Source organism: Rana temporaria, chromosome 12, assembly GCF_905171775.1.
Source record: "Rana temporaria chromosome 12, aRanTem1.1, whole genome shotgun sequence".
Taxonomy (NCBI): Eukaryota; Metazoa; Chordata; class Amphibia; order Anura; family Ranidae; genus Rana; species Rana temporaria.
In genome coordinates, this window is record NC_053500.1 from 50,779,218 (window position 1) to 50,799,996 (window position 20,779).

Here is a 20,779-nt window from a genome sequence, read left to right on the forward strand (position 1 = left end):
GATTATATTGAGACTTTAGCGTTTTCATTGGAACTTTTTCTTTGTATTTTTTTAATCAATGAATACAAGGTTTCCTCTGAATGGCCAAAGTGGAGAGATGACATCACAATCTCCACCTTAGCCATTCAGAAGACACCTTGTATTCACAGATAAAAGCCTGACTTGATTTAGTTCCAGTATTTTGTAACAGAAGTGACGTTCTGTCACTGCCATCTTGCTACACCCTGCATTCACCCACATTAAGGATACAGTGAGAAGGTGGCAAGCAAACATCTTGTTACACCCCCCAGACTTTAAAATCCATCTGACGGTTTAGATGTTGAATTTTAAAAGCAGCAGCAAGCCTGCTGGATTTCACAGGTTTGCTAATATGACAGAACACAGCTGCTTCGAAAAATTAACATAAACAGTCATATAGTGAAATTCAGTATTTTGAAATCTGTAAGACTGTTTTGATCATTTTTCAAAGCATTGGTGTGCCGCCATATTAGCAAACTCGTGAGATCAGCAGGCTTGCCACTGCTTTTAAAATTCAACATCTAAACAGTCAGATGGATTTTTAAACACTGTATTTCACGATATAAGCTCAGTTTACTGTTAAAAATAAGTATGACATGCAAGACTCCAGTGGGTGAAACAAGATGTCCGCTTGCTGCCTTTTCACTGTGGACAAGTGCTGGGTGTAGCAAGATGGCGGTGACAGAGCGTCACTTCTGTTACAAAATCTGACAAAACACTGGAACTAAATCAAGTCAGGCTTTTATTGGCAAATACATGGTATATTCCACCTTGGCCATTCAGAGGAAACCGTGTATTCATTGATAAAAATACAAAGAAAAAGTTCCAATGGAAGCGCTAATGTCTCAATATGACCCCAAGACACAATGAGGACAGTCTTTTTTAATCTGCCAATGAAGAAGTTTATCAGTACTGATGCACAGGGTGGTAAAAATACAAGGCTTCCTGTGAATGGTTGAGAATCAGACAAAGTCCCTGTACTGTTTGCTAGAACACAGTGTTGTATTTTAGCCAAGGCAAAATACAATGTATAAACCAATAGATTCTCCTGACTATTTAGACTTAAAGCGGAAGTTCACCCATAGCCAACACCTTTTCCCCTTAGCTTCATGCTCGTTTTGTCTAGGGGAATCGGCTAGTTGTTTTAAAATATGATCCGTACTTACCCGTTTTCGAGATGCATCTTCTCCGCCGCTTCCGGGTATGGGCTGCGGGACTGGGCGTTCCTTCTTGATTGACAGTCTTCCGAGAGGCATCCGACGGCCGCATCCATTGCGTCACGTTTTTCCGAAAGAAGCCGAACGTCGGTGCGCAGTATAGAGCCGCACCGACTTTCGGCTACGAGTGACGCGATGGATGCGACCGTCGGAAGCCTCTCGGAAGACTGTCAATCAAGAAGGAACGCCCGCTCCCGAAGACCCATACCCGGAAGCGACGGAGACAATGCATCTCGAAAACGGGTAAATACGGATCATATTTTAAAACAAATAGCCGATTCCCCTAGACAAAACAAGCATGAAGCTAAGGGGAGAAGAGAAAAAAAAAAAAAAGAAGAATTGGGTGAACTCCCGCTTTAAATTAATCATTGCTGCTTTGGGGGAATTGAGCTGTGCATCAATATCTCTGCGCACAGAACTCACTAAACCCCAAAACATAACATTTCGTACAAAATTAAAAATAATGCATGTTGTCAAAAATATTAAAGTTGTGAACGTGTAGGTGGATGCAGGGGGCAAAACAAATCTTGTAGGGGTATTTGAAAGGAAAAGTTTATTTTATTTTTTTACCCCTGCATCTAGCTGCAGGTTCATGATTCTTACATTTTTGCCAAAATACTTTAACTTTTAATTGTACAGAGCTAAAAAATAGCATGTTGGCAAAAATCATGAACCTGCAGGGGCTAAAAATAGTCGTGTCCTAGAAATTTTCTAGCAAAAAAAAAAAAAAAAAAAAAAAGATACTGATTGTTACATGTAAAACAAAAAGTGCCGGAAAAGGCCAGGAAGTGGTTATACAGCGCTGACAGTGGCCTTGGCAGTTCACAAAAGAAAATCGCATTTTTTGGCAAAGCCGGCCCAAACAATTAAAAAGAAAAAAGTAAGAGGGAGGTGGGCTTTAATATGGTTGACTACTGTATGGCAATATATTGTGTCTGCAAGTGTTCTTCCTTCAGATATTTTTAAAAATAGAGCCTAGTATCAACTTTTGTTTTCCCCCCCATCCACACAGAAAACTGAACACACAGTATTTGGTTTAGAGAGTCTATCACAAAATCAGTTTATTCTAAATAAATAAAAATAAAAAAAAAAGCCTTCCATACATTGTTGTTCTAGTTCCAGTATGATGTATTATGGAACGTGCATAGTTATCATACTTGGCAAACTCTAAACCTAACTGATCACGTGAATTTTATAGAATGAGCAAAAGGATCCAGTTACTGACTGCTAATCCCTCAAGAAACAATTCCTGCTAAACATAGGAATTCATAGTACAGACACACCATCCTGCCCTCTTCCACGGCATTTCTTGGATGCTGCTACCACTGGCACATGGCCTTTCGGTGATCAGGTCATGCCCTGTCTGGCAATTTGGGGGTTCAAGCATCTCTTAAAAGTGGTAAAAACTGGATTGCAGAGTTAAAAAATAAATGACTTGCCAATCTTTTAAGGTTGCAAACAGTTATCTTTGCCAGGAATCTCTGAGCCCCATAAATCTGAACACAACAAAGAAGACAACGTATTCAATATACATTTAACAACCATTTTCAAAGACACCTTTGTTTGCTTTGTTTTTAGGAGGCTCAGGAGTCCAGACTATCAGTTATGCTGCTCATCCCAAATCGCTTCATATACTACAGGGACCACCCTATAGCACTGTGCCCAGATATCCATTTAAAAAAAGGACAGGTCGGGCCCCCATGCAAACTGACTCTTCATATCCTGACATTGTTGCCTAAAATTTTAGACATTATAGGATCAAGAACTAAAAAGGAAAATGGTTTTCAACCTCCCCTTTATCAGCTTAAGTGTACGATTCCTGGGCATGCTTCTGTCCGCAGGCCCAGCTGGCCTCCTCCTCATTCCTGGACAGACGGGGCCCAGATACAGACAGGACAAAGCCCCTGGCCCTCGGTATGTGTCGACAGCTACCTCATCACTCAATGGGGTCAGTCTTATGTGAAAGGTTTAATACAGAGGCCTGAATGAAAGCACAGCCCACACCCGCTGTCCTGTAAGATTCCTGAGTTCAAATACATATACATCACTTCCTCCGATCCTTCCTCTCTGAACGTCGGCTTTGTTGGCCCTCTGCATTGCGTGGCATGAGTACTATGTTGCCATTGCTGGTGTAGTGTAAGGCGTATCGCTGAGCAGAGTATGGCCGACCTTCTTGATCTCTAAGCTGGCTAAACACTTCCTGATAAAGGCTTTCCACTTCCTGCTTCATTCTCTGGAGTGATCTCAAGTTTTCACCTTTTTCTCTCAACTGAGAGCTGCGTTCCCGACTTAAACGCTTCACCTCTTGTTCCAGGTTCACAATAGTGTCCAATTTTCTCTTGCGGCAATTTTGAGCTGCCATCTTGTTTTTTCCTCGCCTGCGAATATCTCGTACTAAGCAAAGCTGTGCCTCAGTAAGTTGGTACTTGGTCAGCAGCTCATTAAATTCCTCTACAGGTAGGTTAATAATCTTCTCGTTACTAAAGGGAATCTTCATAGCTCTTGCTCTCTGTTCATCTCTCCCTGCTTGCCGGTCTATAAACCCTGAAGATCTTCTACTGCCTCTTCCCATTGAAGGTTCAGGTTCCTCCTCTGGCTCTTCAGGAACCATATTGTAGGTATGATTATGCCCAACATGCTCAAGAAAGAGCAAGCGTTGAAATTGGCTAGGGTCCTCAGAGCTCATTCGACAAAACTTGCTGTATTCTGGCTGGTAACCAATGGACTCTTCTGACTCATCATGCTCCACCATCTCAGAATCAGAACTGTATCCTACAGCTCCCTCCTCAGAGAAAGAGGAGGAGGAGGAGGAAGATGAGCAGGAAGATGAAGAGGTCTCAGACCCACTAGGTGACACTGGGCTACGGTGAGAGTCCAGAGAGAGGCCAGAATCTGAATCTAGCTCTTCTTGAAGCTGTGAGGTCTGCATCTGGCTAAATCCTTCCTCCATTGCTAGCTCCATAAGGCTAATTTCATCCAGCAAAGCCTCATCCAGGATTCCACCAAGTGGGTCTTGTAGGACATTAGTGGACGTTACATTAGCTGTACTATTCTGCTGGGAAGGAAACAAAATTCCAGAAAAGTTTGTAAACCCAAAAGTGGAATTCAGGTCGGTAGAGTTATGAGAGGACAGCTGAGGCAGTGGGGATTCCGGGACAGCAAAATGCTCCATGGGGGGACTGTAGAGAGACATATTTTGAGAACAACCTTGAAAAGCTGTTTGATTAATGCCTTCGTTCTGCTGGAGCGATGGGTCCATGCTTAGATATAAGGGGTCCTCAGATGAACCGTTGATGTCCATGGGCTATGAAACAAAACAAGTTCAGGAAATTCAATAATGAGAGAGCACAGTTAAGCGATACACATCTACAGCACTGCTCTATTATTGGGAAGTGTGGAGGGGGAGATTTTGGAAACTCAGCTGACTGACAAAAAAAAGCTTTGTACAAGTTTACACTTTACATTATAATTATGCTGTAATGAAGACATAACCCTAAAAGTGTAAGATCACCTTTACAGAAAATCTGTAAGGTGACCTTACATTGGACCCCCTCCCCATCCTACCCAGTCCCGCTGTACCAGATTGCCACGATGCCACGATCCCCCACTGTCAGATACCGAAAAGCCACTTCACTGACCCAGGCATTTGAAACCTCTGTGTCTTAATCTCGTTTCCATATTGCTTAGCCAGTATGGAATACAGGGATTCTTATTGGTCAGCACTGTTATGTGGACAGAGCTGACCAATCAGAAGCCATCTAGCTAATACTGTCAGCATTGCGAGGAGTAAAAGACATGGGGATTTTAAATCCCCGGATCGGTGAAGCAGTTTTTCGATGTCTGACAGCGGTGGATCGTGGCAATCTGTTACAGAAGGACTAGGTGGGAAGGGGAAGGGGTCACCTTACAGATTTTATGTAAAGATGAACTTACACTTTAAATGACAAGTGTGGGCTATTAACCACTTCAATACTGGGCACTTTCACCCCCCTTCCTGCCCAGGCCAATTTTCAGCGTTGCACTTTGAATGACAATTGCGCAGTCATCCAACACTGTACCCAAATTCAATTTATTTTTTGTTAAGTAGCCAAGTAACATTTTTATCATTTTTTGAGACAGATAGAACTTTCTTTTCGGTGGCATTTAACAATATACGGGTATGGGAAATTATTTTTCCACACGCACACACCTACACAGGTTTAACTGGATGGACTGTTGTCTACTATGTATGTAATCACCACTGGGTTTTTTATTTTTTTGCTAAACAAAAAAATGATTCTTCACTGATTGGCACGGATCATCAGGTCACTGATGACCAGTGCCCTGATTATCAGTATAAACAATGTGCCGACAGCTTTAATGGTTATCGGTTTTCCTTTCCTCACACAGACAGTGCGTGAGGAAAGGACTGCCGTTAAAGTGGTTGTACACCCTGGAAATACACTGTTTAGGAGATATTTACAATGTCCCCGAAAGCTGTCGGATTCGATGCATGTGCACTTTAGAAAGGGCACGCGGTGCCGTTTCTAAAAGGGGTTCATGCCGCGACAGTCCGTGGCCCCAGAAGGAAGAGGGCCGAAGATGGACACTTCCAGCCAGCGGGGACATGGCAGGCGACACATAATGGGCTACTATGAGATGCATAGTAGGCCATTATGCTTTACCTTTGCAGGGAAACAAAGAAGAAGAAGTAAAACCCATCAGGGTTTACTCCCTCTAACTTGCAACACTGTTTACATGTGATCGATCAGCAGTAATTGGACACAGGCTGAGCGTCAGGCTGTGGAGGGGTCGAAAGTAGCTAGCTCAGTCTCTCTTAGCAACGCGCTTAAGGGCTGAGCCAGCTGTTGCTCAGGCATCTGGGTGATCTCAACATTGTCAGACTTTAGACCTCTGTCAGCTGAATCTGGGACCGAAGAAATACCCACTAAAATGTAGCACAAGTAGCGTTAGGAAAATATACCAAATTAAAGCCGCCAAAGGCAGTTTAGCTGGCTGCACTGTGAATTAGAAAAAGCGCAACTGTATACCAACATCTCAGAGATTATTATAAAAAGTAATCCACTAAAATAGACCTCATAAGTGATAATTCAGAAGCCCCCTAGAGTATGAAATGTAACCAGACTCCTACAGCCCCTTGTAAACGGCCTAGCACCACTCTATACATTGCATGGTGGTCTGAAATCCGAGCAGAGAGAACTCGTTACTGAAGCAACAACAAGCCACAATCTCAGGTTCACCAACAGATGAAATCTGAGATCATTGGTTTTAGAATAAGCAAATCATATGTTTCCCAAAGCTATCCTTCCAATGGAACATTTTTAAGCAGATCTCCAGGCGCTTAGCATGTAATTAAGCCCCATACTGTATTAAAACAATATTACATGCATTTTACACTGTCTTTCGCTTCCTATAATCCACGGCATTGCCTCTTCCTTGCATAGTCTATCAGTACGTTGCACAGAGTAGTCCATCTAATGGTGAGAACTAAGCAACAGGAAATTAAAGACTGATGATCTAATGATTTTTCTGGTGCACATTTATTTGCCAATCAGAAGGGTTGGGGTAACCAAGCTGTATTGCGTCGCTGCTGTGCAGAAGAGTGAAGGCACCAACCAAGCCATGATATCTTGCATTACAAGCCTGACTAAATATAACAGGTAGGATATATTTTAACTATGCAATTAGCCATTTGCCTGGAGCTCAGCTAGAACTAGTTTTAGATTTGTGAAAGCTGGGTAGTATTCAGTTCAAAATTACAAACAGTCAGTACCTGCATATCCATGAGTGACATTAGGTCCTGCCACTGCTCTTCTAAGTCCAGAGGGGTATCAATATTTGGTAGAAATGGAGACAGCAGACTATCTGCTTGTTCTAAACCTGTCTGGCCTGGCTCTGTATCCAAGATATTTGTTGGGGCAGGAGCTGGAAACTACAAAAGAAGAAGTCAGACAACGCTCTAGGTATTGTGTACATGGACTACAGTATATTTATCTAAGAGCAGTGTGTACAGAAAGCTTTCACTAAGCATTTGGAGCTCTTTTATCAAGCTCCAGACACCTTTCTTAACCCTTTCATGCCTATGCCTATGTATGACATTTGGTGTTTACAAGTTAAAATCCATATTTTTGGCTAGAAAATTACTTAGAACCCCCAAACGTTATATATATATTTTTAGCAGAGAATCTAGAGAATAAAATGGCGATTGTTGCAATATTTTATGTCATACGGTATTTGTGCGGCGGTGTTTTAAACACAACTTTTTGGGAAAAATTTACTTTCATGAATTTTAAAAAAATGAAAAAGTAAAATTAGCCCAATTTTTTTGCATAATGTGAAAGATGATGTTATGCCGAGTAAATAGATACCAAGCATGACACGCTTTATAATTGCACGCACTCGTGGAATGGCGACAAACTACGGTAACTAAAAATCTCCATAGGCGACGCTTTAAACTTTTTTTACGGTTACCAGGTTAGAGTTACAGAGTAGGCCTAGTGCTATAATTATTGCTCTCGCTCTTACGATCGCGGGGATACCTCACATGTGTTATTTTAACACCGTTTTCATATGCGGGCGCGACTTCCGTATGCGCTTTCTTTGCTGCGCAAGCTCGCGGGGAGGGGGGGGCGCTTTAAAAAAAAAAATTTTGTTTTCTTATTTATTTATTTTTTTTTTCTAATATTACATTTTTTTTTTTTTTTTTTTTTTACATTTTGATCACTTTTATTGCTGTCACAAGGAATGTAAACATCCCTTGTGACAGCAATAGGTCGTGACAGGTACTCTTTATGGAGGGATCGGGGGTCTAAAAGACCTCCGAGCCCTCCTTTGCACTTCAAAGTATTCAGATCGCCGAAAACGGCGATTCTGAATACTGTGTACTTTAAATCCGGCGCCATTGGCATCTGAGAAACCCGGAAGTGACGTCATGACGCCGCTTCCGTGGTTTCAATGCGGACACTGAATCAAAGCCGTTTACAGCTTTGTTTCAGAGCGCGCCGAGACGCTGGAGGCGCCGGATCGTGGATCGGGTCTCCCGGTGGGACGGGAGGCCCGGTCAGAGCGGCGAGAGGCGGCGGGAGGATGTCCCCTCCCGCTCCTCCGGCATAACAACCGAGCGGCTTTTAGCCGCATCGGTTGTTATGTTTGGAAAGCCGATCGCCGGCTCTAAACAACGGTACCGGGATGATGCCTGCGGCTGCAGGCATCATCCCGGTATAACCCCTGAAAGCCGAGGACGCATATATGCGTTCCGTCGGCGTGAAAGGGTTAAAGGCTAAGTTCACCTTTGATCACCTTCCCCCCCCCCCTTCTAAATTCCAGCTCCCCCATGTACCAAATATAATAATATTAATGTACTTTCTTTTGCAAAAAATAAAACATCTTTCCATTTATTCTACCCACGCTTACCTTACCGTCCTCCTGAATGTTAAAAAACACTTCTCCATTACTTCTGCCTTACTTCCTGGACAGACTTTATGTCATGACACAGGAAGGAGTTGACTAGCTGATCTCATTAGCACACACCCTGCATCATCTACCCTCAGCTGGTCAACTCCTTCCTGTGTCATGATGTAAAGTCTGACCAGGAAGTAAGGCAGAAGTCATGGAGCAGGGTTTCTAAATTCTGTGTAAAAAAAAAAAACAGAAAGCAGTTTTAATTTTTGCAAAAGTACATGAATGCTTGGTACATAGGGGATCTGGAATTTAAAAGGGGGATAAAAAAATTGAACAAAAATGGTGAACTTTAATTACTTGACCTCGGGAAGATTTTACCTCCATGACCGGGGGAATTTTTTGATATATACGGCACTGCGCTACTTTAACTATTGTCATGAAATGCTGTACACAAATGAAATGTATATCTTTTTTTCCCACACAATAGAGCTTACTTTCGGTATTGGATCACCTCCAGGTATTTTTATTATGTAAATAAATTCTACTTTCCGTTATAAAACATATCCAAAAAAATAAAAAAAAACGTATTTCTTCATACATTTAGGCCAAAATGTATTCTGCTATATGTCTTTGGTAAAAGGCAAACTATGCAATTGAGTACACTATACTATTGGATACACAAATATAGTTCTGCCCAGGACCAAGGTACTGATCCGTACAGACAATATACTAGAATTGGCGGTGATTAGCATTGCAACTTATAGTGTGACCAATAGCGTGGCAGACAATCTGGTAAGTATTAGGGGGTGCTTTTTTTTTTATCTTAAAGCGGGAGTTCACCCATAAAACAGTTTTTTCAAACAATCCCCTTAGCTTCATGCTCATTTTGTCTAGGGGAATCGGCTAGTTGTTTTAAAATATGAGCTGTACTTACCGTTTTTGAGATGCATCTTCTCCGTCGCTTCCGGGTATGGGTCTTCGGGAGCGGGCGTTCCTTCTTGATTGACAGTCTTCCGAGAGGCTTCCGACGGTCGCATCCATCGCGTCACTAGTAGCCGAAAGAAGCTGAACGTCAGTGCGGCTCTATACTGCGCACCGACGTTCGGCTTCTTTCGGAAAATCGTGACGCGATGGATGCGACCGTCGGAAGCCTCTCGGAAGACTGTCATACAAAATAGGAACGCCCAGTCCCGCAGCCCATACCCGGAAGCGGCGGAGAAGATGCATCTCGTAAACGGTAAGTACAGCTCATATTTTAAAACAACTAGCCGATTCCCCTAGACAAAACGAGCATGAAGCTAAGGGTAAAAAGTGTCATGTGCGGGTGAACCCACGCTTTAAGGCATAGAATTTTGGATGAAGTGGGGATGGATTAGAACCCAGCCCAGTTTATTGCTATCCAGACAGGTGAAACTGTGTGGCTGTTGGAGAGACTCCCTCGTACCAAGTACTTTTTGTTTATTAGGTAGGGGAATGCTAGAACTCCTAGCAGCTTTTTTTCATCTGTTCACTGTTGTAGATTTACCATCACTTTGTCTTTTGAAAAAAGGTGTCACAAGGTCAGGAAGTGGGAAGAAATCTCTAACTTGCAAACCTGAGAACAGGGGGTTCTAAACATTGCTCATTCCATCCTAATCTAGGATATTGCTTCAGATATCCTTTAAAAAGTGACAGCTCTATTATTGGAATCCCCACACTGGAGCTACATGGTGCTTTAAGAAATAAACCCAAGGCTTGCTGAAACTTTAAAGCTCTTTTCTACAAGCTTGCTATACACACTATTCTCATACAACCCCAATCTCATAAGCAAGGCTTAAATAGGTCTCATAAAAACAGCAGTAGTACGAATGTCAAAGAGCACCAGTTACCTCTGTAGAATCAAACTGGAAAGTGTCATCCAGGAGACTCAGGCATTCTGCCAATGACATCGCTGTCTGGCCCTGAAAAGACAACACCAATCAGCACTGCAAAAAAAAGGTATAAATGGTCTTGTCTGCTCATTGCCAATACGTCACTCACCTCCTGGGGTACATTTTCTCCAGTCTCCCCATCCACCTGTATTCTGTGTTCCACGTCTTCACTTCCTGAGCTATCACCCAAGGATTCCCAAGCATCTTCATTGTCTTTGTGATTCTGGCGACTCTCAAAGTCCTCTCGCCCAGCTCCAAGGTCAATATCCTGAAGCCATAAAATATCTATCGGATCAATTTCCTGGAAGGTGAAAAAGCAAACATGAACATATAGCTTTAGATAGATATGAAAATGTTATGTTCATGCACGTTATATTCTTTGTCTTTCAAGAACTTAGTAAACAAAAAAATAAAAGTTTTAATAATAGAAAAAAAATAACAAAAATACATAAATACACTTATACGACTTGTACCACGATTTTGGACTGCAAAATCGCATGAAAAGTCATTCTCCATGAATGTGTGGAGTTCTTGCGGGGAGGACCAGAGACAGCCGCCGGGGGACCCCAGAAGACCTGGATCGGGGCCACTCTGTGCAAAACGAGCTGCACAGTGGAGGCAAGTAGAACATGTTAGTTTATAAAAAAATAAATTCTTTACAATCCCTTTAATTAGCACTTCGACTTTAGAAAAGGTTCCTGTACTACTTTCAAGGCAACTTCTGCCCAGACTTTAATTGAAGTTGTCTCCAAGTTGGATCCTCGTCTTAATTGATGTGATTTGGATCAGACATTACAGGAATATTACACAGGTATTCCCTGAAGTTGCTTCAAAGTCACCTGGCAAAGCAACACTGTAAGCTGCATGACTTTCAGGTCGCTGCAGTGAACCGAGCTAAAAAAGCATTTTTTATAACAAATTCATTCAAGACCATGTTGAAAAAATGAATACACCCCAATGAAAGTCTTAGAGCCGGTTCACACTGGGGTGGCACGACTTCGGGGGCGACTCGGCAAGGCGTTCTGAAGACGACTTCAGAGGCGACTTGCAAAATGACTTCTATATAGAAGTCAATGCAAGTCGCCCCCAAAGTCGTACAGGAACCTTTTTCTAAGTCGGAGCGACTTGCGTCGCTCCTATTAGAACGGTTCCATTGAATAGAATGGGACGCGACTTGTCAGGCGGCTGAGTTTCCTGACGAGTCGCCCCAGTGTGAACCGGCTCTTAGGAGCAAAACTAAATTTTAGGCAAGAAAATTCTAACCATCAAGAATTCAGCCACAGGTGAGTTTAATTATTCATTAAACAGGTATCCAGCAGACAGGCGTTTATAAAAGGGCGTTACTTAACAAAAAAAAAAAAAAAACACACCTCTTCCCATTTTATACTGTCAGCAATGGCACCACATGGAAGAGAAATGTTACAAGGCCTAAGAAATAAAATAATTTTACACAAGAAAGGTGAAGGCTACAAGAAGATCAGAAAAGTAGGGCTGCAACTAACGATTATTTTCATAATCGATTAGTTGGCCGATTGTTTCGATTTATCGGTTAATAACCTTAAAAAAAGAAAAGTAATTTTGCTCCGATTTGCATTTTTTTGGGCCAATTTGTTGTTGGGTAGATTTATAAAAAAAAACACAAATTGCCGCAAAAACGTATTACATGCTTTTCTGCAGCTTCTCCATTGAAGTATATTGAACCAAAAAAACAAAATAGCACAGGTGTGCATTACAAAAATGTATTTGCCCTTTCCAAATACGCAGCAGCCGAAAAAATCCTGGATGTGAACGGGTCCCATAGGAAACAATGTAAATGAACTGTAGTGTGTTTCTGCAAAAAGCACCAAAAAACAGAGGTGTGACCCCGGCCTGAGTTGTTTAGTAACATAATGGGGTGAAAAAAAAAAACTAAAAGGAGTTAAAAAAAAAAAAAAGGAGGGAGCAAATCGCTATTGTAAGGGGTTTATTTTTTACTGTGGTACAGTGAAAGTAATATTTACAGTAGCGATTTGCTCTTTTTGTACTAAAGGGATTTTTTTTAACCCCATTATGTTACTGGCCGATTAATCGATTATGAAAATAGTAATCGATTATGAAATTAATCGATTAGTTGTCGATTAGTTGTTTCGGCCCTACAGAAAAGCTTTACTTATCAGTCAGAATACTGTAGCAAAAGTGATACAAAAATGTAACAAAGATGAAACTGCAACTATCTCACGGAAGGTAACGCCTCGACAGGAGCGTCTTCTGGTGAGAAGGGTTGAAGAAAATCGCCATTGCAGTTAGCTGAAGAAGTAGAAAGCCAAACTGGGGAAATGGTTTCCCATGACACAATATGGCGTACACTGTGGAGAAATGGCATGCATGGTTGTCGGCCACAAAAGGAAGCCTCTCAAAGCCCATGCACAAAAAAAAAAAAAAAAAAAAAATCATCACATAGAACTTGCCAGGGCCTATGCTGAAAAAGAAGACAACTGGGACTCTGTACTCTGGAGTGATGAGACCAAAATAAATATTTTATGGAACCGATTGCTTCCAAACTGTAAAAGGTGAGGACTACGAAGAAAAATGTATGGTGCCTACAGTAAACATGGTGGTGGTCGTGTCCTTCTGTGGGGCTGCATTAGTGCTGCTGGTGTTGGGGGCGTTGCATTTTTTTGGGGGTGTATTCATTTTTGCGTCAACTAATTTGAGTAAAACTGAAGATTTTGTAATCCAATTTATTATTATTAACCTTACTTTCATGTAATGAGCTAAACAAATGTTCTATAAAACTCAGCTTTGTTAAAATTTTGGAAATTGTTTTTGTGTTCATTGAGATATTGAATAAAATCTTACTTTTCAAAAGGGGTGTACTTATTTATGCGGAGCACTGTATATTTTACTATTAAAATTGATGTAAACCCAACATTTTTATTTGTTTGCTGTCACAATGTAGAGTATAAGATTTCCTATCATCTGCGCCCAGTCTTACTACAAAAGAGTTAATCCAGCTCTGAGCAATCTTTTTTTCAGTGAAATAAAACTGACAAAACTTTTGTCCATTCTCCCCCTTGCTGTGAGTGACAGGTTATTTACATATCTCATGCACTAGCCTGGAGACGGGCATTATTTTTTATTTCCCACCCCCACTCCTTTTCTGAAGTCATGTGGTTACTTTTCTGGATTGACTGGATGTTAGTGATCATAGCAGAATTTACTGTAAGGAATACACAGGAGACAATTCATTATGACAAGGGGAGTGTAGAGGTGGGCGGGGAGTCTACTGACATCACAACTCCACCCACAGAGCTCCAGACAACAGACCCACCCACAGAATTTGCAGTTTTTCAGTTCTTATAACAGAGGGGAGACATTTGACAGGTAAGGATACATGCAGGAGGCATCTATATCCTTATAGATCAGCACTATGGCAGTAGTTTAGAAAGGATGAGAGTGGGTTTACATCCACTTTAACCTTACATTTAATAAAAAATAACTTGATCCATGTGTTCGGTTTCAATCCTGGGTGTGTGTTCATGCATAACAAAACATCACTAAAATGAGGTACCAGCACAGATGGCCTGCACTAAAAGCACAATGGAGAATGGACATCATCCCAATGGGATACATATTAAAGCTGAAAGAAAAGAAAGCCTTCATGTACTTCTATCTATTCAGCGTCTGTACTGTGGAGGAGGCCAGAGCCCTACAGCAAATCACTGCATTGTCTACCAGGCAGAAAACCCTCAAGGTCACTGTCATATTAAAGTCCTTCAAGAAGTCATCTTGACATGTTTCTGTGTCAGCCGCATGAGGCTGTGCACAGCAACACAACACACAAGCATGGATAGGTCATTTATATGGCACATGTAAAAAAAGAACCAGTTACCATCTCTAAAGCAAATAAAATATTTGACCCCCCACCCCCCCTTATATGTGAGAGATATGGGTCATGTGTATCTGTGCTGCCAACACATAAACTGGTTATACAAGTGTCCCTGCTGCCTAAGAGGCTCTATATTGTGCAAGAGGCATCTGTCACCTCTGGTCATATTGCCAACGTGACACAAATAACAGCTGTCTGTTCCCTCATCATTATCTCCAACAGCCAAGTTCTGATCTGTCTGTCTATTCAAATAAAGTACACAAATACTATTTGCATGCTTCCAAAGAGAAAAAACAAAAACGAATCTTCACAATGCTAAAAATACATGCGATAAACATGTAATACCGGTACGCCTCTGATATTTGAGGTCAAATGGACAACAGATGACAATTTATATAAACTTCAGTCTCATTTTCTATAGAACAGGTAAGATACCATACAAAAACACATAACAGGGGGAAATGATTAAACAATTTTAGCTGGATTTATACAACTGTTTTTCTTAGTATCACTTTAGACCTTAAAGAGGAGCTCCAGTCTCCCCCCAAAAAATGTAAAAGTCAGCAGCAACAAATACTGTAGCTGCTGACTTAAAGCGGTGGTTCACCCTTATTGACAACTTTCCATCATAAAATGAGGCATAGTAGCGCGAGCTACAGTATGCCTGTATTTATTTTTTTAGTCTGGTACTCACAGTGCAATCCTAGCGAGACGATTCCGACTCCCCGCGGGGAATGGGCGTTCCTATCCAGAGGCAGCATGATTGACGGCCGGCTATGGCACGTCACACTCCCCAAAGTTAGCCGGAGTAGGTCTCGGCTCTTCACGGCGCCTGCGCACAGACTATGCGCAGGCGCCGTAAGGCGCCAAGTCCTATTTCGGCTATTTCCGGAGAAGCGTGACGCGCCATAGCTGGCCGTCAATCATGCTGCCTCTGGATAGGAAAGCCCAGGAGTCGGAATCGTCTCGCTAGGATTGCACAGTGGGTACCGGACTAAAAAAATAAATAGAGGCATACTGTAGCTCGCGCTACTATGCCTCATTGTATGCTAGAGGAAAATAGGGTGAACCCCCGCTTTAATAGGACAATTGCCTATCCAGGGATCCAGTGATGTCCTCACCTGAGCCAATTCTTCAATCGGCTTCAAGTGCAGACGCCAGCATCTTAGGGAAACCTACTGCGCAAGCCACACCGTGCTTTGCGACTGGTCCCGCAGTCACGGGTCCCAAGGTCTGCGGGGGGTAAGGAGGGGACGAACTTCCGCAGATCGCCGCAGCAATCTGACCTGAAATGGGAGTGGGTACCTGTCAAAACCAGGTACCCGCTCCCTCCTCTCCCCTCAAAAATGTCAAATGTGGCGGTGAAAGGGGGGGGGGGGTTGTAAACAAGCGGAACCTTCCTTTTTGGATGAAGTTCTGCTTTAACCCCTTGGCGCCAGCATAATGCGCGCGTGCACACACACACACACACACACATATCAGCGTGTGGGCCTTGATGCCGAGCGGCCGCATATATGCGTTTTACAACACACTGTGCGGAGAGAGCTCTCCCAGCACGGTAGCAGGCGGGGATCGGGCAGCTCATGATGCATACTTGCGATTGGGAACTTTCTGATCATGTGACAGCCAACGCATGACCTGAATGCCCGCCTGTCAGAATTCTTAAAGGGTCAGGAGGCAGTCGGCGGGAAGGGGGTTAAGTTACACAAGGTCAGGGGCCAACGTGAAAAGGTGCAATGCTCACTGCAGTGCTATGGAACAATCTAAAAACATAAAACGTTTTTTTTTTTTTTTACTGGGAGCTTTACTTTGTCTTCTATAGCCAAAGGTTAGGAATAAGAAGCCACCAGCTGTTGAGGAACCACTTATACCTGAAAGCCTGTCAACAGTATACTATTATTCTCTTATTACAGCCAGAGATTTACAGATTGACGAGTTGCAAGTGACTTTATTCTAATTTTGGCAATATAGTCTCCAACTTAAAAACATAAAGCGGCCACGATTAACCAGGGCTCCGTGGAACTCTAGGGTTCCTCCAGAGGTTTGAGTTGTGGTTTTTGACCTCCCATTTGAGGGTGTTTATTTCTAGGTTTAGCACCACTTGGCATGACACCAATGATCTGTTTTGCTGCCTGTAAGAGTGGCATTCGAATCACCACTGTAAGGGGGCACTCTTCCCACTGACCCGAATTATTAGCTGGAGGTTCCCAGAGACCTAAACAAAAATGTATATTTAAACGGTTCCTCAGGGATAAAAAGTTTGGGAAAGGCCGACATAAAGCAAATAAGCTTATGCAAGCATACACTCAACATCATGGTGTAACGTAGCAATCAAAGTAAACAAACGTTACCAAATGCTGTACAGTGACATAATCACACAGTAAATGGGTCTAATTTGTCACACAGCAGGGAGACTGATAAAGGATCACATGAGGCTAGTGGTATAACTAATCCGAAGGGTCTGTACAAAATATATACTTCTGCTATTTTACAAGTTACATTTTGTTACATACTGCATGATTAAAGACAAATTCCCGTTTCCCAAATCGTCTTCCAGGACAGCACATTTCCAAAGGAGACACATTGCATGAAACCTAGTAGGAGTCTCAGCTCAGGATTCTCATCTGCGATGCGTCTCCTGTGGACAGAGGAAACGCAATCACTGTCACATGCTGTTTTGGAAGACTCCTGTAAATAGAGTTCCCGGCAAGTCCAACTGGATTTCTATACTCTTGACTATGGAGTAATGTAAGGTGACCCTAATCCTGTCTGCATTGCAGACTGTTCACATGTCAGAGACATAAGAAAAACAAACCTATGACCCTTCTACAAAACAACCACCCTCCTCCCTAAATCCTGATCCAGCAAATCAGAGTACAAGTCCAGGCATGTAAACCTCTGAAAATGGTGCGATTATAGAACAGTAGATCGTATTTTGATAAAGTATCTCTTACCTCTTTTACAAGTTCTGTGTTTTCACACTGAGCAGACGCTCCCAGTTCCTCTGATGCACGTCCTGGTTCATTGTCTATGCTGTCCCTGAGGCTGCTCTCTGAAGTCGGGAGGTTCTGAGGACTGTCCGCAGACCGGCTGGAACCAGTCTGAGCACTAGACACAGAGCCATCAGCTTCCCTGTGCACTAACCAGGCATCAAGCTCTGTGCTGGGCACCTGCAGTCTGTCCAACGCACGCATGCGGCTTAGCAGTCTGCGGGAGGTGAAAAACTGGTCCAAGTCCACACTCTTGGGGTGAACCCCATAGCCTTCAGAGGTACCACGAAGGCTGTGGAACTGAGTCTGTGTATAGGCAGATGTAGGCCCCAGGATGATCTCGTGCAAAGGGGGCAGGTGAGAGGGCAGATATGAATCCAAGTCCACACGAACACCCATCAGGCTCAGGAGAATGGTGAACTGGATAAGACCCTCCGTCAGATACTTCTTCAAAGACAGCATGTCTGGGAGCCCCAGGGAAAAAGGGACCCCCCAACTCTTACACTTCCGTGTACTCTAGAATACGTCCCAATTTTCTGCCTTTACAGAAAAAAAAAAAAAAGTCTCATTAGAAATAAAAACCATGCACAACAGAGGACATTTCTTACACATACTATGGCCAAATATTAAAACAACATTCATGAAGAAATCCTAACACAGACATTTCAACCAGGACTTTAGGGATCCTTATGTTGTGGCTGACAGACCTCCTGGTGGTACCCACATGTCTGGTCCTAAGGTAGCAGCAGAGCACTCAGCATGTGGCCTCCTGACCATCAGTGTAATGGGGGAATTCTTCCCACTGACCCCTGGTTGATTCCTTTTAGCCGGGGGTTTCCCTGAGATCTGAACATTATTTTGAGGGTTCTTCTGGAGTTAAAAGTTGGAGGAAGGCTGATCTAACCCAGTGCAAGCTGTGAAAGTGAAAACTGACTTACAGAGAGATTGCATCAGAAGACAACATTTATGAAGACATCACCCAGCTATTCTCAACTATGATTCCATGGACCCTACCTAGGGCTCCCTCAGAGTTTGCTAGGGGTTCTGTCAGCTGATTGACCTTCCAAATGACACTGTTGGTAAGTTTCAGGTCCAAAGGCACTTCGTGAAGCAAAGCAGCATCATCTTTTTAGTTGTCTTTAAGGGGGCATTCTTCTCACCGATGCCCAACGTAAAGGGTCAATTATTCTTACTGACCCCCGAGGGAGGCATTTTTCCACTGTAAAGAGGCCATTTATACCCACTGCTCCCCAACCTAAGAAGGAATTCTTTCCACTGATCCCCAACGCAAAGGGGCATTCTTTCTTACTGGTCCCCAACGTAATAAGTCACCTTTCCCACGATCTCCAAAGTAAAGGGTCACCTTTCCCACCGATCCCCAACATAAAGGGTCACCTTTCCCACCGATCCCCAACGTAAAGGTTCACCTATCCCACCGATCCCCAACGTAAAGGGTCACCTTTCCCACCGATCCCCAACGTAAAGGGTCACCTTTCCCACCGATCCCCAACGTAAAGGGTCACCTTTCCCACCGATCCCCAACGTAAAGGGTCACCTTTCCCACCGATCCCCAACGTAAAGGGTCACCTTTCCCACCGATCCCCAACGTAAAGGGTCACCTTTCCCACCGATCCCCAACGTAAAGGGTCACCTTTCCCACCGATCCCCAACGTAAAGGGTCACCTATCCCACAGATCCCCAACATAAAGGGTCACCTATCCCACCGATCCCCAACATAAAGGGTCACCTATCCCACCGATCCCCAACGTAAAGGGTCACCTTTCCCACCGATCCCCAACGTAAAGGGTCACCTTTCCCACCGATCCCCAACGTAAAGGGTCACCTTTCCCACAGATCCCCAACGTAAAGGGTCACCTTTCCCACCCATCCACAACGTAAAGGGTCACCTTTCCCACCCATCCACAACGTAAAGGGTCACCTTTCCCACCCATCCACAACATAAAGGGTCACCTTTCCCACCGATCCACAACATAAAGGGTCACCTTTCCCACCGATCCCCAACATAAAGGGTCAACTTTTCCCACAGATCCCCAACATAAAGGGTCACCTATCCCACAGATCCCCAACATAAAGGTGATCAGTTACCTCTAGTAAATAAATCTTTCTCCCTGAAAATCACTGTAAAGTTCCCTGTGTGGTATAAAGTTGGATAGAGCCGGTCCCAACTAGTGACAGCCCTTACTTGCAACTTGATTGCATCATAGGAGGATATGTGATTGCAGCAATCCTAGAGTGATAACACAAGCACACCTCACCGGTGTCCATCATCTATGTGATCATCACTATGATAGATATAGATTTTATAATATATATATATATATATATATATATATATATATATATATAGTGATCCCCGATCTGCACTCTCCCTGGATCACACTCTGGTAACCAAAACAAAGCGGGACCTTTGACCCCTCCCCAGACCTGGATGATCGCTCTGCTGGTCTGGAAAGTCCCTTCCCATCCCCCATGTGTAAGAACAGACGGATTCCTCACCCTATATATGTATATAGTCAGGGATCCCCCCTCCCTGTGCCGGGTGTGTATTGGGGTGATCACACAGACATTGAGGCGTGTCCCCTCATATGTGTATTATTGGGGTGATCATGACCTCCATAAGACAGAACACACCCGCCCCCCTAATCCCCCAGAACAGTGACCAGCCCGAGCAGAGGAGAGACCCCCGGCATACCGATCAGTCCCGCTCACCGATCTCCCTCCGCGTGCATCCACACCTGCTCCGCCCGCAGCCCCGACTAACACTTCCGCATCACCCGGCAACACAGCCGTACACCGCCCACCAATCACACGCCAGAATAACATCTCCCACACAAGCCAGGGAGTGAGAGGCAACAGCCGCAACCAATCAGAACACGGCCACACCAGTGAGGACCAATCACCGCCCACAGACACACCACACCACGCAACTGCCACTGACAGCTCGGCGGCAAATAGCACCAGCCAGCGCCAACATGCTACGGGTGACGTCACGGGCATGCTCCCGCCCAGCCCAATAAGATGTGCGAGGCGCTCTCCGTTCTCTGAGCCCCGTCTATAGCTACGAGTGCCGGGCGGCGGAGTTCTACGACCACGGCCCCACCACCCACGACACTCCGGACGGACAGAATTGGAAAAAGAAGGGAAAATAGGCCCTGCACAGTGACTTGCAAAAACGTTACGTCTTGCGTCAATACGTTCTGGAAGTTTCCTTGCGTTAACGTCATCCCGTTTACAGAAATTGCGTCAGATCGTTACATGTGGGGAAGGCGGGGCTAGTGTTACAGGACGGGTGGGAGAGGTTGGGGGGCGTGTGAGTGGGCGGGGCTACTGAGACTGGAAGCGTGCTTTAGGTTA

At 43.7% G+C, this 20,779-nt stretch overlaps 1 protein-coding gene across 4 annotated transcripts; it reads right to left on the reverse strand.

Moving 5' to 3' along the window:
* Positions 1–2,265: 2,265 nt before the first annotated feature.
* Positions 2,266–20,354, reverse strand: NFE2L1 (nuclear factor, erythroid 2 like 1). 4 transcript variants are annotated; one of them, XM_040331318.1, is made up of 6 exons: positions 20,135–20,350; positions 17,369–17,944; positions 10,656–10,847; positions 10,505–10,576; positions 7,009–7,167; positions 2,266–4,539 (listed from the first exon to the last, which is right to left on the reverse strand). In XM_040331318.1, exons 2-6 carry the CDS (start codon positions 17,864–17,866, stop codon positions 3,280–3,282), a joined length of 2,181 nt encoding a protein of 726 aa, XP_040187252.1. In that variant the 5' UTR covers positions 17,867–17,944; positions 20,135–20,350; the 3' UTR covers positions 2,266–3,279. The 4 variants fall into 4 exon arrangements, with proteins under 4 accessions (XP_040187252.1, XP_040187251.1, XP_040187253.1 ...); XM_040331317.1 differs by having other exon boundaries at positions 20,118–20,350; XM_040331319.1 differs by lacking the exon at positions 20,135–20,350 and adding an exon at positions 19,511–19,674.
* Positions 20,355–20,779: the final 425 nt, after the last annotated feature.

Excerpts from the sequence above, each read along its gene's own strand:
- NFE2L1 (XM_040331318.1), bottom strand. The coding sequence starts at position 17,866 with ATGCTGTCTTTGAAGAAGTATCTGACGGAGGGTCTTATCCAGTTCACC. Across the intron at positions 10,577-10,655 it reads GAGAAAATGTACCCCAGGAG|GGCCAGACAGCGATGTCATT; the intron begins GTGAGTGACGTA and ends TTGTCTTTTCAG. Across the intron at positions 7,168-10,504 it reads TCCAGTTTGATTCTACAGAG|TTTCCAGCTCCTGCCCCAAC; the intron begins GTAACTGGTGCT and ends CTTCTTTTGTAG.